The sequence below is a fragment of the Talpa occidentalis genome, unplaced genomic scaffold, assembly GCF_014898055.3.
Source record: "Talpa occidentalis isolate TD23 unplaced genomic scaffold, MPIMG_talOcc4v2.1 talOcc4.2, whole genome shotgun sequence".
Taxonomy (NCBI): domain Eukaryota; kingdom Metazoa; phylum Chordata; class Mammalia; order Eulipotyphla; family Talpidae; genus Talpa; species Talpa occidentalis.
In genome coordinates, this window is record NW_023602073.1 from 101,555,935 (window position 1) to 101,572,820 (window position 16,886).

Below are 16,886 nucleotides of genomic sequence, written 5' to 3' on the forward strand. Positions count from 1 at the left end.
TAATGATTCTGCTTAATGAACTTCCTTATGAGAAGAATACACTGCCAACTATATCACTCTTCATTTTCACTGACTAGTAGCTTGGAGAAGAAAGCCTTGTAGTCTTGTAGGTTTGCATATTTATTTTATTTTCTGTCATCTTGATATCTTATTCAAATCTTTCTGATTACACTATTCCTATTTTAACTTTATTGCATTTTTTTTCTATTGAAGTTCCTTAGATCTCTTATATAATGTAGTAGGAAATATGTACGGATAATAAAAGCAACATGTAGGGAAGTGAAGTATCACAGAAACTAAGAGTCAAATCTTTAAAAATGCAGTTGTGAAAGGGGTTGTCATTTAATCTAAAACTACAATAATATCAGTGTCTTACAGATTCAGCAATATTAATTGTTTAATTTCTTTCACAATGGTGAGCGTACAAAGTTCACTTCAGGATGAGAACAAAGCAGTCTCATCAAAGAACTTAACAACCAGAAATATATTTTTTTTTTTAAAGCAGGCCACAAAACATTTAGTTATTTTTCCTACTATCACTACTGACAAGATACTGGATACATTCAAAAGCAAAGCATTGTGAAAGTAAGAACATATGTAGTAAAGATCAGTTTTTACTTGTGGAAGTTCTTACCTTGCTAGTGTACATATATGGGTACCTGAAATAAAATCACTTACCTATTTTGTAGAAAATGACTTAAATATCTTGCTACAACTTGGGGCCAGATGTTATCATCCCAGCCAAAAAGTTGTATCATTGATATAACTGGCTGAGGTTGAAGGTCTGATGGAGCTGTGCTGGGCATGTCCATTGCCAGCAAAGTAAAATCTAGATTTAAAAGTGAGAGAAACTTGTGGCAATAAATTTTTAAAAACATTTCCCCTTTCAGAACTGTATCTATAGTAATAAATAAAATTAAGCACTAAATAACGAAATGCCACATTCCGAAATGTAGGACTAATAGAAAGTTGGAACTGAATTAAAATTCATGTTGTCAAAGGAATTTCTGTAGAGATCATCTAGATCACCAAGAAAGGATCTAGAATAAATTATAAATTCTAAGCCTAATACTTCTACTAATGTATCTCCATCCTTCAAAAGACCCATATAAAAAGTGATTTCTAGTATTTACCCTTTTCCCATCAAGTTAATTTACTTGCCACCTGTCACAGGTAAGAGTTCACTCCTCTCTCAGATACTGAACATTCTCTTACCTTAAACAGTGATCTACAAACAATCAATGATACTTTGCTTCCTTCAGAAGTCACTAAGTCTAAGTAGTAAAATTCCTTAGTTAACCACATTAAACAAATACACTTTATTTTGTGATTTTTTGTGAATTCAAAAAATTTGTACTATTTTAATTTGTACTATTTTAATTTGTACTATTTTAATCTATTTTTCCTTAATAAATTGTTTATTAAGCATTGCCACCTGTGTAGCGCTCGATGGTGGCTGCTTATTCTCTCACTCCTTTTATACTGTGCTTGACCTACAGATAAAATGAATCTTGGTTCATGGTGCTACTTCTAGACCATTTTTCCTTCCTTCACCCTCAAGCCTCTGGCTTTGAATCTCCTGTCATTAGATCATACTAATCACCAACTCTTCCAGTGCATTCAGCTTCTGATTCCTAGTTCACCTTTACTCATTCCTTGACGATTGTAGCTTATAATTATTCTCTCTAACAGCCAACTCTTGTTCCAATCTGGGATGATTTTCCTTCCAACATATTGGTCTTTGAGTTTCTGGAACTCCTTTCTCCAGTGAATCAATCCTACATTCTACTTAGGTCATTCACTCCCATGGAAATACCAAGAGATCTTGGCATTAATGATAAGTACGATTTCTCCATAATGTCAACTTTGTGGACTCCAAATTTCTGGCACCAAACTAGCTTTCCAACTCTCCTCTGTAGGTCTCCAACAATTTTTTTCCTGTTCCTCCCCTATTTTCATGCCTTTCTCCCCTTCTTAGGTAGCTTGATTGCATGGTCCGTTATACTCTTTTATGCATACATTCAACTCCCTTACTTTGGACTTGATTTGTACCTGCCTGGAAAAAAAACTTGGTTTAATTCCAACTCTAGATTGTCTCCCCACATGTACCTGCACCAGTATAAATGGCTGGAGAGCAACCTGTCTGATCTCATTTTAAGTCTGACTACAAACTTTAAATTGGTCCTGGGGGTCCCCGGTGGCGCAGCGGTTGAGCGCTGGGTTGCGAAGCTGCCTGCGCCCTCTGAGGCGCCAGTTCGATCCCCAGCTGCTCCTCGGCCACCGGAGGAGGGTCCCACATGGCGCGCAGACCTCTCCTGCTGCCTGCTGCTCCCCTCAGCAGTGTACTTTGGTCCTTCTGCCTGCTCTGCTCCCCGCTCTGGCTCTGGTGAATTCTCTCACCCTCCCACGCTTCTGACTGTACCCAGTGCTTGTATGTATGTATCAATCAATCAATCAATAACTAACTAAATAAATCTTTAAAAAAAAACCAAAAAAACTTTAAATTGGTCCTTAGAGCCAGCTGGCTTTTCTCTCCTTTCTCTCGCCACCAGCATCTCTCTTCTCCACCTTCTCTCACATACTGAAAGTGATTCAACGACTCACGATGCCAGAGAGAAAAAAACATCAGAACTACCAGAAGCTGCACCACATTTACCCAGCTACCTCCACCCAGGCCCATTTACAGTGCCTTCTCCTCTCCTACTCCAGGCCATGTCCTCTATGGGGCCCCCTAAAGGACTTTAAACACAAGTGATCCTGTTGCATCCTTGTTTTCCCTCACTCCAGAACATTCCTGTCAATATCATATATGCTAAAATATCTTCAAATTATTAACAAAAAAATCTCTCTAATCTCACCTCCCCCTCAAGCTAACATCCCCATTTATTTTAACTTCTCTTAAACAATGAAACTCAGAGAAGATTAATCTCTATCTGTAGTCTGCAATTCCTTCTCATAGTTTCTCTTAAATCATCTTAATCAGGTCTTTTCAGCTACTATTACACCAAAATTGCTCTTCAGGGTCACCAATCACCCCCCACCCCTGCCTTATTAAAACCAATGACTAATTCTCAGGCCTTTTACTTTACCCAATAATAGCAGTTTAGCTATGGGTCAGTCTTTTTCCTTGAAATACTCTTTCACTTGATTTCTAGGGTACCACATGCAGTGCCAGCAAGGCACAGAGCCTGATCCGGGCAGACAGGTAAAGGAGAGTCCTGGAGGCCTCGGTGGCTTTTCAGGCTTTTATGGAGATTTTTACACCATTTGTTGTGTGGCACCCAGGTACACAGCAGGCAGGGGGTCCAGGGGGGCCAGGGAGGCTGGCAGGCCTCCCTGCCCCCCGGCGAATCTTCACTCTGTCTGGGTTTTTTTGAGTTCTCTCATGGGCTCTTCTCTGCTGCTGCTTCTGCTGCCGTTGCTGTTTCTTCTGCTGTTCTCCTGGAGTCCCCATGATGCCACCCTATAAGCCCAGTCTCTCAGCCCACCTATGCATGCCCACACCCTACTCCAGGTGCTGGCCATCAGGGAATTTGGACCGCAGGAATCCATCATTAATGCTAATGGTGGGAGGGCAGAAAATCGTGATAATTTTCACTTACCACACTTTCTTGATTTCCCTTTTACCTCACTGATAATCCTCTATAATCTTTTACTATTCCTCTTTATCTCAGAAATCTGAGCTTGTGAATACCATAGAGACTAGTACTTAGAGTTTTTCTCTTTTCACCAATACTGACTCTATTGTAATCTCATCCAGTTTATGGCTTTAAAGACTACTTATATAGGAATAGTCTCCAAATTTAAATCTCTAGCTTAGACCTTTTCCCTGAATCCATGGCTTATTATGCAAGTGACTAACATCTTTATGTAGATTTTGATGCAGATCTAAAAAAAAAGTTCAATAATAAAATCCTACACATCTGCCACAATCTTTCTCACTCAGCAAGTGGGAAATTCTTTATTTTGCTTACCATAGCTACCCAATTAGAAAAATCTACTACCTCTACCTTCAAAATGCTTTCTTTACCTTCCGATAGGTAATTTGACCACTTCTCACCACCTCTACCCAAGCTGCTCATTTCTGGGTAGATGCAACAGTTGCCTAACCTCTTTATATTCTATTTTCAGTATAGCAGCGGACAGAATTCCTCTGCTCAAAACTTTCCAACTTCCAGTCTCAGAGCAAAAACAAACTTCTTTAAAACTGCATAGAAGGCAGAACACAAACTAGCTCTCACATCTTGATCACATTTCTGACTATTCTCGCTCCCCTTCCTACTTTACATGAACTTTTATGGCTTCCCTGTAGTTCCTTAAAGACACCAGATATGCTCTAGTCTTGACTTCTGCACAGCATTGGTCTCTCTTTGCTCAAATGGTACTTAGGTTTTCCTAATAACCGATAGCTTTATTTAAAATTATAACCTGCCTCATGCATTCCCTATTCCCTTATATATATATTTGCTTTTCTCCACAACACTTAACACCATCCAACATATTACACATTTTACGTATATATTTATTATTCTCTCCCCATATGGGACAATAAATTCCATGAGAACATGAAACATATACATAAGAAGAATTGTGGTCTTCTGCCACACCCCTACCTGGTACATCCCTAATGGCAATAAAAGTAGGTATGCGATGACATTTTTTAATGCACGGAATTTTTCTCTCCCAACTCATCAAGTTTCTAGTGCAAAATGTACAAAACAAAGCCAACAATCACACACAGTTTGCTTTATATATACCATTTACTTTCAGTACTTAGGACACTGACTAAACTTTTGTGATATCATTTTGTTCAGTGACTGGGAGTTGAAATGATGAATGGAAGAAAGATAAGTCATATCAGCTAGTAATGACTGCTTTGGTTAAATTTACTGAATATCAATATTTATCTTCAAAGACATTATAGTAGTTGGGATACCATTCCTGGGTCACAATTCTTCAATCTATCACTGTAAAAGTCCTAATTATGGAAGTGCTACCAGAATTCAAGATGTTTGAAATTTCTCAGTCTTTTTTTTATAAGACTTTTTTTTTTTTTAAGATTTATTCATTTATACAAGAACTGGGGTAGAGTGACAGAGTGGGGAACAGAACAGGAGACTGACCAAAATACACAGCTGAGGGGAGCAGAGGGGAGACAGGAGAGGTCTGCTCGCCATGTGGGTTGCTCCACGGCCGGCGGGGATCGAACGGGCACTACAGAGGCTGTGGACAGTTTCACAGCGCTGCGCTCAACTGCCTGCACCAACAGGGAGGCCCCTCAGTCAGTCTTTTATGTAATACTTTTATCTCAGCTTTCCTCACTCAAACCAGGGTAAAATAACCATGGTTTAGATGTTAAGTTTTTAAAAGTATTACATTTAAATCCCTTCATATAAATTGCACTTAAATACATGCATTCACCATATTGCTCTCTGTCTATTCCGAGTCTAAACATATTTTGGGCAAAACATTCCTTTGAGAAAGCTACTGACCTTTTGTTAGAAACCTATAACTGTGCACATAGTTAAACTCTTTCCTACAATTTCATGTGATTCAGAGTCCCCTAAAGCCTAAGGACATGTTCTTAGGTTAATAATCAAATTAAGCAAAAAATTACAACCTAAAATAAAATCCAGAAGTCAGAATAAAAACATTCTATATGTTCAACATATCATTCGATCTTAACAGTTTGTTGTTGAAGAGGAATTCATGCTATACTCTTTTGCCTTTTATATAAGTAGCTCCATTTTATATCTAGATAGCTGCACATACAATTTGCAAATAAACTGCTTGAACTGGAAATAATCAAATGGTACCTTACTTTCCAAATATTGCATGCATAGGAAGCTTATGCATTATCAGTATTTTAAAGATTAAAATTTATTTCTTTTAAACAAATAATCACAGTTTTTACCTTTACTGAGATGAAAATAATAACTTGAAGGAGCCTAATTTAAAAATATGTAATTCATCTTTTTGGTTGTCAAAATATTTATTACACTAACAAAATAAGAGTTTGTTACAAAGCAAAAACAAGAAAAAAACTGATGGATTCTGGAAAATGAAAACCTAATTAGCAAATTAACAACACTGACCTGCAGCTGCATCTGCAAGTTGTGAGAGTGGCACTATCTGTGACATTCTCTGACTCTTCAAAAATGAAAAGAAATGTTTCCACAGTGCACTGGCAACTGCAGCAAGGTGGCGCTCTTTAGCCGATAATGAAGATTGTACAATTAGGTTTCCATTCTCCCTTTGAAGTTCCTGACACAATTGTTGATGCATACTCCTAAAAAGAAATAAAAATATAGCTAACATCCAATAAATGCTTACAAAAATGTTTAAATACACCTTGGGTTTTCAGTGCTTATACCATATAAAAACTGAAGGACCATTTTATATAATTAAAACCTTTATGCCATGACATTATGCATTTCTGGTTACTTGATGGATGAATGATGGCATATTAAGCACCATAAAGTTAATGTTAATTACTAATGTCAACCATTAATTATATGCTTTTTAATATGTCAGATCCAAATGAGAAACAGGCAGCTTCAGAATGAAGGTCTGCATTTTGCAACTCACTATGTCAACTGATTTTACTTACAATCTAGACATGAAAACAATTTTTTAAAGCATTCTCTCATGAGAGCTTTAGGATATGGATGTGCCAAGAGGTAAGTAAGCCACACCTGGCCTATGTGTGATATTTTAAATGAAAATAATTTTCTTGTTTAGAAAAGGCATAGGCCCTGGTACAATCATAGTACTTTGATCCAAAAAGATCCATTCATTTCACACATTAGAAAATAATAGAAAGTTTTTTTCTCCATAAAATAGTAAAACATGAATTTGATACTGTCTCAAATTTTGATTCATCATCTACTCACCTTCCGTACTTAATCGAAGTGAAATTTAGACAACTCTAGACATTTATAAAAACAGTAGAGGGGAATACTAAGATTTTTCTAGTGATTTGGAATAGAAGGCACTTATGCAACATGTCCATCAATTAAAATTATGAGTTTGTTTTTTATTTATATACCAAAAGGACAGGTTTAGGAGAAAAAAAGAAAGGAGAAAAAAACATTTGCACAGATACAAATGGGCAGAAAGAGCTTCATTTAAAAAGGACAAGTTTGTGAAAAGGGATGCCTGCATAGACATAGGAGGGCAGTCAGTGTTCAAGAGCTGCCAAAATTATGATTATTTAAAATGAAATGTAGAACCATGATATTATTCCTGCAGTATAAGTACAGGAGACATAAATGAATGGATGACATTTTCAGATTTATTTTTTTCAACTATACAGAAAATAGTGAATAATGATCAAGAAGTTAAGGCAGAAGATTCTTTCAAAATTAGTAGTATTACATTAAGAAAAATAGGTAATACTTTTTTAAAAAGAAAGGAACATTACACTGACTCCCAAATTCCTGATATTTTAAATCAGTTTATGTAGGATAAGCACGTAGATACTCAAAATAACTATACAAAATACAGAGCAAACTAAATATCTGCTATGTCATCTCTGTTTAAAACTCTGTCTGATATGCTCACACTGTGAACCGGTGGCTAGAGTCCTTTATTTTTGAGTAAGATGAATACTAAACCACTAAAATCCACTTGGCAACTAACTCAGCTGCCTATATCAACGTAGCAAAGTTCATGACTACATAGCAAAGTGCTGGAGAGGCCATGTGATATAATACTGACATTTGCACAAAAATTTATACTTTTTCAAAGTATACTGGTAAAAGATAATAAATTACTTAATGTATACAGGTAGGATGGATTTTGCTGTTTCTGAAGAACCCACTTTCTTTATGAAAACCTATTCCCTAGAGGGGCCTCCCTGGTGGCACAGAGGTTAAAGTCTCAGCGCTAACAAGCAATCGCCAGCCACTTCGAACTGAGTTCTTTCCACAGCCAGAGAGCTAACCCCATGGCGCAGCAGACTGCTCATGTCTCGCCCGCTGCTCCTGTCAGCAGTGTATTTCTGTAGATCTACCTGTTCTGCTCCCCATTTTGCTCTAGTGAATCCTCTCACCCCCTGCACCTCTGGCCTAGACCCCCATTCTTGTATGCATTAATAAAATAAATCTTAAAAAAAAAAATCCCTATTCCCTAGAAAGATGCATAATTTCTGATCATCTTTTATGCGCTAGAAACCTTTAATTAAAAATCAAAACAATTCTATAGATGGGTATCATTAATACTCTTACACAGATGATAAAGCTGATGGGGGTAAATTATACAATATAGCCAGAGGTCACAGGGTTAAGAAGGGCTGGTCCCATAATCTGAACCTATCTCAGACTCCAAAGCTCACACTTTAGGACCACACACACAATTTAAGCATTGATAAATTTTCTTCTCTCCTTACTTGTGTTGAAGAAATTTCATTAAGCCTAAGAGAAGGAGCTGAGAAAGCCACATGTAACTTTGCCTTGCGAAATGGCAGGCAACACCAGAAATCTGTATTGGGAAAAAGTATAAAGAGAGATTCCAAGAAAAATGCATTCAAACCAATTTAGAAAAAGGCCAACAAAACTGAACTACGTCTGACCTCTTCAGAACAAAATGTAGCGGTAGCTGGGAGTATAAGTAGGAATTACTACAGAAATTTGATTCAGAGCTCTTAAAAAATAAATCAGTAGGAAAAATTAAAGTTAGAGATTACAACTGCCAAGGTAAGTGAGTTAACATAGCAAAAACAAATTCTGATTAAGTAAGACATTGACCAAAAATTGAACTTGTTTTGGAAATGTGCATCCATTTGGTATTTTCATTTAGAAAGAACTTCTATAACTGGGATTATGTAAAATATTTTCTGCTTGACAGTTTGAATGTTTAGGTGGTATCATTCTGTATAAGAAGAGTGATTATCTGCTACTTTAATGCAAAGCAAAGTTGTTTAAAACCTTCTAACAATTTCTGTAAACATGAAGAAATCAGAGAGTGGCAAATGCAGGAAATATGAAGGATGTTCTGTTATGGGAATCTGAGGGAAGAATCAAATTCTGCACTACAGCCAAAGTAGTCAGAAATACCCCTTAAAATCACACATAATTTTTTAAATCACATTTTCTGAAACAGAAAACTACACAAAGACTATTCATAAAGAAATTTATTAGCTATGAAGCCTGAAGGTACATTTATGAAAGAGCAACTATTAAGAGATCTCTCACTGTGGATAATAATGTAAAAGAAAACACATGCAATATACCTAGAGAATACTGTTCTAGATGTTATGGTTATTTTATAAACTTACCTACTTTTTTCAACAAACAGTAGAAAAGTATGAAAGTAGATTTATTGCACAAAAAGTATAATCTGATTTCAGGTCAAAAACTAAAAGAAATAAAAGATGTAGAATCCCCTATTACTAAGCAAATGTTTTTAGTAAAGACAGACTAAACATAGGGCACAATCATTTTGGATACAAGCTTGTGTAAATACACACACGTAACCAGCCCACTTACATTCTAGAAAATATAATATATACCAGTATAGTAGAAAATAAAATTTGCTGAATATTAAGTTATTTAAATTGCAGTGCTCATAGAAACAATAATAACATTTAGCATTTATTGTTATTTACCATATCCCAAGCACTAAGTGATTTATAAGCATTATTTCTCACCCTACCAGGTAGGTACAATTAATATTCAAATCTTGTAAATGAGGAAATGGAGGCAAAAGAAGTTAACTTGTGTTAGGTAACACAGCTGGCTACTAGTATAGTTACTCAGAGCTGTCTGACCTCAAAGAAAATGAATCACCTGCCAATTTCTGAAAGGGAACAATCATTTGTTATATCATCTAACAGTCCTAAAGATTGAGTTAAATAACATCCTTGAAAATGTGCTTGGAAATCTATCATTACGCAATGTAGACACCCAAACTGCATACTTAACTGTTTATCTTTTACTACTGCTATCCTGCCTCCTTTGGCTTACCTCATATTATGGTCAAAGATTTTTCTGATTCCTGCATCTGAACGAATACCCTTCAGTCTAACTTTGAAATATTTGTTTGTTGTTTTATCTTCTACTATTTTTTGTTGTGCTGCACATATTCACTAGACCCACTTCCCCCTTAGTCACTCACAGATATGTAAGCGTGCTGATGCATTTATTATACCACAGATGCAGAAACCATGAGGCTACCCACCAGCCTGGCCTTAGGTAATTCCTAGTCTCTAGTAACTTCTAGGCAGGTTCTAGGAAGACCTATTGGACTCCTATATGTAGATTTTACTTCTTATCTTCAAATGTCATACTTTTCCTGCAGCAGATAATGATGGAGTAAGGTAATATCCTACACATCACTTTTCTGTTAGTCACAGTTGTCTGTGTAATATTTCTAATATATTATGACTCAAAATTTAAAGAAAAATTCTCTATTGATGGACCTTGCCATATTCGTGTACCATTTATCAATGGACAAAATAAAAAGCAAAATACAATAACAACTGGTAAGAGCTAACAGAAAGCAAGGAATTAAAAGCAGCTAATAACAGAATTCCTTTCCTATTTCTATGCCAAACCTGGCAACTTTAATCTATATTAGTGACAATATAATGGCAAATTCTCCATTAAAAAGTTGTTCTAAACTACTGTGAGTAATTATTCCAAGTATTTGATTGATCCAATAGAAAATTTATACCAATTTTTCTTTGAAGCTATACTCATTAAAAACCTTAGGTACTCTGAATCCTCTTGTTTTTCACATCCCTAAAACAACTATAATTGATTACCTGGTCAGAAAAAAAAAATAACATAATCAAAGTAATGACATTCTCAGAAAAAAAAAACCAACAATAATTTAAAGCTGGAAGGTAACCTAAAAATCATCAAATTCAACCCTGACTTTATTCAAAAATTCAAAAATCTCAAAAAATGAGGAAAAAATATACAGCATCTAGCTACAAAGAATTTTGCAAAGCCTCACTATGAGATAAGGGTAATTTGAGTCCTAACCTACAATTCTCCATGTGTCCAAGTTATCAGGGAGCGTGATAAGTTAAAAGCCAGCCTGGTAAGGAGCAGCCCATTCATAATTTGCAGTGCCTTCCTGCAATACATGCCTCAATGTGTCTGTGTGTCTGTGAAGGAGGGACTAAGTAGGTAGTGGAAGATTGAATGAATAAGTGAGATCAAGAAAAGAAGTTTTGTTGGTATGTATAACAAAGAATCTAACTATAAAGAGGATAAATAGCTTGACTGGGCCATACTGTTAGTAAGCAGCAGAGCAGAATTTGAACCCAGGCAGCCTGCTACTACCACACAACTATGCTATAGTAACTTCAAATATTTTACTATTCAAATAAATGCTTTGCATGTACTACTGCTGCATTCATTCATATACTAAATTTCAAATAATAGCAGTTACAACGTAGTCTAACATTCAATCCCAGTAGGCACATCAGATGTTTATTCAATAGGGTTTAACACTTCCTGGGCAGTGTAGACTATTCTATAGGGATCCCAAAGATCAATGACATGTGGCAATTTAAAATTTTCCTATGTCCATGATTGAGTTGATCTGAAAGAAAGGGGAAAAAAGAATAAATCTGGAATGCAGCATTGAGCTTAGCAAATCAAGCAAGCTTGTAGCAAGGTTGCCATATGGTTTCATAGAATGATACCGGTGAAGTACTTAAAATGAGGCTGCTTGCCCCCATCCCAAAACTTTAGTATAGTATGAAATATGTCAATAAAAAGTGGTTACTTTTAGGAAATACCATTATAATTTCATTAGTTATGTGTTAGTAGATGATTATAGGTCTGAAATCACTTATTTTCAGTGATGCTTTACTACATTTTATGGTACATTAATAGCAAGGGTCTACCTCAGCAGTTCTTAATCTTGACTAAAATCAAACTCATCTGTAGCGCTTTCTAAAAATATTAATGATCTTTCTGCATCTCCAAGTCTGAGCTTAGGCATTGTCACTTAGCAGGTCTGGGAAGGGGCATGAGAGTTGACTTCTCTATCAGGCAGATGCTGCTATCAATGGACCACACTTGAGGAAGTCACCTTCCTGGCTTTCCTAGTCTATAAAATGCTGATGACAAAAGTACCCATAAGACAAAATCAGTTAATCAAAGCCAAACCCTCAGAATAGGGCTGTCACATCTATTTCAATAATAATCTTTGATTTCCTGGTTAACAATAATAACTTAATTTATTCAATATGCCCCATCTAAATCTTGCAACAGATGAGGAAACGGCTTAGTAATAGTAGTGCATGAGTCACACTGAGCGGTAAGACCATATATAAATCTGTAGCAGAGGTGGGCTGAATACCATTCCTCTACTCTGTAGTCGTAAAATAAACCATGGATTTTATACCAATTCACAGAAGAAAGATCACCGAGAAAAGCAGAAGAAAATGGGCATGGAAATAGATTTTCAAAGGGCAGGTTATGAATTTGAGAGGTGAGAATGAGAAAAGAAAAAAACATAAAGGTAAATAAAGACACATTCATTTATTCTCTAATTCCACAGGTATTGCAATGTCTAGAGAGCAAGGATACAAATTTCACAAAACACAGTGTCTGCCATTCTGGAGCTTATATTCTTTTTTTTTTTTTTCCTGGAGCTTATATTCTAATGAGAGGTAGATATTAAGCAAAGGAATGTTTACCATTTCAGGTTGTAATAAGCTTTGTGGATAAAAAGAAATCAAGGTATGGAGATAATAAATGAATGGAATTGACATTTCAAGTAGGATAATTAGGAAACATGGTCTGAGAAGGTGACATTTGAGCAAATACCTAGATAAGTAAGAAAGGGAACCACAAAGATTAGGGGACAGCATTCTCTAGGAAGAAAAAGCAGGTACAAAGGTGTCAAGACTGGCGGTTTCACATGCTCAAAGAGGCCAGCGGACTAAAGCACAATGTGGACAGAAGGAACTAGATGAATTTGAAGAGGTGGGTAGGTTCCAGACCATACATGGTCTAACAGGACATGGTAAGAACTTGGGATAAGAAGCTAGGAAAGCAGAAGAATAACATAATTCACAACTTAAAAGGAACATACATAAGGGCAAAGTGTTTGGGGTAGGGAAAAATAGTAGCACTGACTTTATTGAAGAAGTTTTATAGTAGCACTAGACGGCAATAAATTTAAGAATAAAAAAATAAGGATCCATTTGCTGTCACATGTTTTCCTTATTCACTCCACCACAAGTTACTCACTGATAGTTACTGTGCAATACCAGTGACACAAAAATGATCTTATTCTGCTGTTAAAAAAAAAAAAATCAAGAGTTAATTCTGAAGGTAGTAAGGAGTCACTGGAGATTTTAAACTGAGGAAAGGACAACATAACCTGTGTCTAGGTTAATTTGATTATGACAAACAAAATGGGTTAGAATAAGAACTGACTGGAGACAGGTAAGACCAATTATGAATCTTCTGTGAGCATCCTGGTATGAGCAAATGCCCAATATTAGCTCCTTATGAAGGAATAAGAAAGCTAACAATTTTTTGGCATTTTGAGAGAAACAGGTATTAGCCTATGTTTTTGACAAGTTTTAGGGGAGGGAGATGAAGTTAGGAAGGACAGTTAGTTACTACAGGGAGATTATAATCTGATTTGAAAACAGGAAATTTAAGTAACAAAAACCAAAACATTTTTGCAAATATGGACTTAGATTACAAGAGTACACTGGACTCTGGAATCACTCTGTAGGTGGTCTTTTTTTTTTTCATTTTATGAAAATGAAATATTTATTTCATTGAATGCTATCTTATGCTCTCATCCAATAAAAAAAGAGCATGACAGATCAACCTGGGCAAGCTTGATCTATACTCATTAGCATTGATAGTACAACAGATTGCAAGTGTTCTTTGCAAAGAAGTGTTCTAGTGCTCGATCCTAAGCTGAATATGTTTATTTTGTTGTGGTCTCTGTTTCTGCCATACATTCTGTGTCTGGGTGAACAGCTAAAACTGTATGGTCAACAAATAATAGTTTTGAATTTAACACAAAAAACAAAGAGAAAGTATCATGCTGGATATTAAGATTTAAGGTTTACAGCACTTCATGATGCTTTCAAGGAAATGGCTCAGGGTAAAGACCCCATTAAGATTGGCTGGCGTCCTTTGACATGCGAAACTACAGGCAGATGAAAATCCTGATTTAGGGGTTTCTTAAAAAAAGAAAGAACAAGCAATCACTACCCGACCATGTCAACTAATTTCCATAGGTGTACTGCTTATATTCAATTTGGCTCCTCACTTCTAGGACCTCAACTCTCAAATTTAATAGCAACTATGTAGGTACAAGTAGTGGGTGAATGTCCGAGAGAGAGAGTCTAGGCTCAACATGAAACTAGTCAGTCTCTAAGTCTGCCGGTTACCAGAATATCATGAGTTCTGATAGGATCTTTGTCCTTGGTTTTAGAGGCACTCAGAGGTGATATCATCTCTGTAAGAAGTCTTATAGTGAAATGTATATCACATCTCTGAAAAATATGTAAAATTGTCCTACTGGTCTTTTAGAATTTAAAGGTATAAATGAGCAAGCATACATGCACTGGATTTATCTAAAATGTTATGCATAGAATTCTCAAGAAAAAGAAGGGCGGAAACCTTATAAATTGGTGAATAAAAAAGAAAATTAGAATGTATTTATTTATTTTTATTTTAAATGTAGAACTGAGGTGTAGGCCAGAGGTGCAGGGGTGAGAGCACTCACCAGAGATAAAGCAGAGAATAGAACAGTCAGATTTACTGAAATAAATCTACTAAGGGGAGCAGTGGGCGAGACAGGAGAGATCTGCTGTGCTGTATGTGGGTTAGCTCCCTGGACGGAGATCAAATTCAGGTCATAAAGACTTAACCCCTAGACCACCAGAGAGGCCAAATATATTTATTTGCAATATAAGCTATAATGTGGACAGAATCTTTATGGGAAATCTTCATTCTGGAATAGAGATACCAATCTTTCAAACTTAGCATTACTGGTGCCAATAATTACTTCACATCTTTTGTTTCCTCCCTTCTCTAGTTGCTCCTTCTCCCCCTAACCTTTTTCTGGTTATTCCATCATTTATTGAATATGTGGTAGCTCTAAAACATGGCTATAAATTCTTTGTTACACCTTGAATCTGGTAGATTTGTGACAGCTGTGACAACAGAATGTAGCAGACGAAACATAAGTGACTGCAAGGCTTGGTAAACAAGAGACCATGAAGCTTCTGCCTTATTTGTTGGGAAAACTCAGCTTTAGTGTCCTGAAATGCCACGAAGTACAGTTACATGTGATCGATCACTTAGAAGAAACTATAGGTAGCACTTAAGTCAACAGTCCCAGTTAAGCCTATTCTAGCTGAGACATGTCAGTGAAGAACTGGATCCTCTAGCTCTAAATCTGAGTCCTAGTTTTTTGAGTTGCCGCAGACAGAATCATACCAGCAGAGCCGTAGACATACTGTAACAGAGAAGAGCTGTCTTTTCTTTTCCAAATTCCTGACCTATAAAATCTGTTAAGTATAATAAAAGGGTTGTTGTGGTGATTTGTAGGTCACAATGGTTTGGCTCAGCTTACTATGTTCTGAAGAACAGGTGTCCATGAGATGATACACTAACTACTATGTAGGAATTAGGGATTAAGACATTAAAAAAAATAAAGATACTGATCTGAACTCAAGGAATGCACACATAGGAAGGGGAAACAATAAATTTTCTTCATTAAAAATATAATCAAAGCGTGGCATTTGTAATGGCACAAAGGCAGAAAAGACAAAATAGCTGTTTTAAGCCTCCTAGGAACCATCTGTAACAATCTCATGAAATTTTATACTTGTTTTAGGATAAATGAATTGCAAAGGTAAGGATAATCTGAAGAAAATCTACTTTATTTTTCTACCAATCTAGCATATAACACCTATATCAAATAGGCGCTGAGACACTTTATGTATATTATATTTACTATAAATTTTATTCGGTTCTTTTGTCTTCATATTTCATTAATAATTGATATCTTTTTTCATTCAAATTTCATTTTAATTTTCCCCAGATATAGTGTAGTTGCTTGTGAACCTATGAAGACCACCTTTTAAAGCTAATTAATAAAATCACTCCAAAAATTAGTTTTATTTTCATCATCCAAGCAGTCTTTTCTGAAAACAACAGCAGTTTTACCCTCTAACCATAGCAGCAATCATTACACCAAATCCTGCTATACGTGTTCAGTTATTATGTGGGAGAATATGCCTTTCATGTGAAATTCAAAAGAAATTCAGGATCATTCTATTAAAAGTAAAGGTGCAAATATTTTTGAGCTCAACTATTCTGCAACAAGTAAGCTAGGACTAAATTTCATTTGTGTGCGCTTTTTTCCTAATTGGTGGTAATAAATTCCTAAAAGTAAGGGTCTAATGGTAATGTTGACTGATTCTTAACTACATTAACCCAAATGTTCCTGTCACTGTGAAATCCACTCTATAATTTACCTTAATGGACTAGGTATATCAATAAATATTGAAAACATCCAGTCTCTTTTTTTCCCTTTCATTTAAATCAAACTCAATTCTCTGTCAACAGATTGTACCAATGTGTAATCACAATAGCTAATGCATTCGGGAAAATAGTGTTCTTTGATAAATAATTTTTCAAAAACCTCTTAAGCATTCTGCATCCTCAATATTTCTCTTACACTCAAGAAATGCAGTAAATTACACAACCAGACACTACTGACCATTGCCAGTTGTGATAATGGATCTAAAAACCATATTATCAGTTCCAATAAAAACTCAGTCAAGCAAAAGAGTCAAAAGTAGGGAATGTTTTAGAAAGAGTTTTCTTCATGAAAACTCTAATAGAAATAATAGTTCAGCCACCATTTTAATATAATGCTAAACC

General features: G+C 35.8%; 1 protein-coding gene across 2 annotated transcripts in view; it reads right to left on the minus strand.

Moving 5' to 3' along the window:
• The window catches only part of MMS22L (MMS22 like, DNA repair protein), a 98,609-nt gene that overhangs the window by 25,874 nt on the left and 55,849 nt on the right, over positions 1-16,886 (minus strand). For both annotated transcript variants that reach the window (XM_037520137.2, XM_037520136.2), the window contains exons 15-16: positions 6,096-6,289; positions 679-829 (exon numbers count right to left, since the gene is read on the minus strand). In XM_037520137.2, coding sequence (XP_037376034.1) covers positions 679-829; positions 6,096-6,289 — 345 coding nt within the window. The remainder of the gene's footprint in view (positions 1-678; positions 830-6,095; positions 6,290-16,886) is intronic.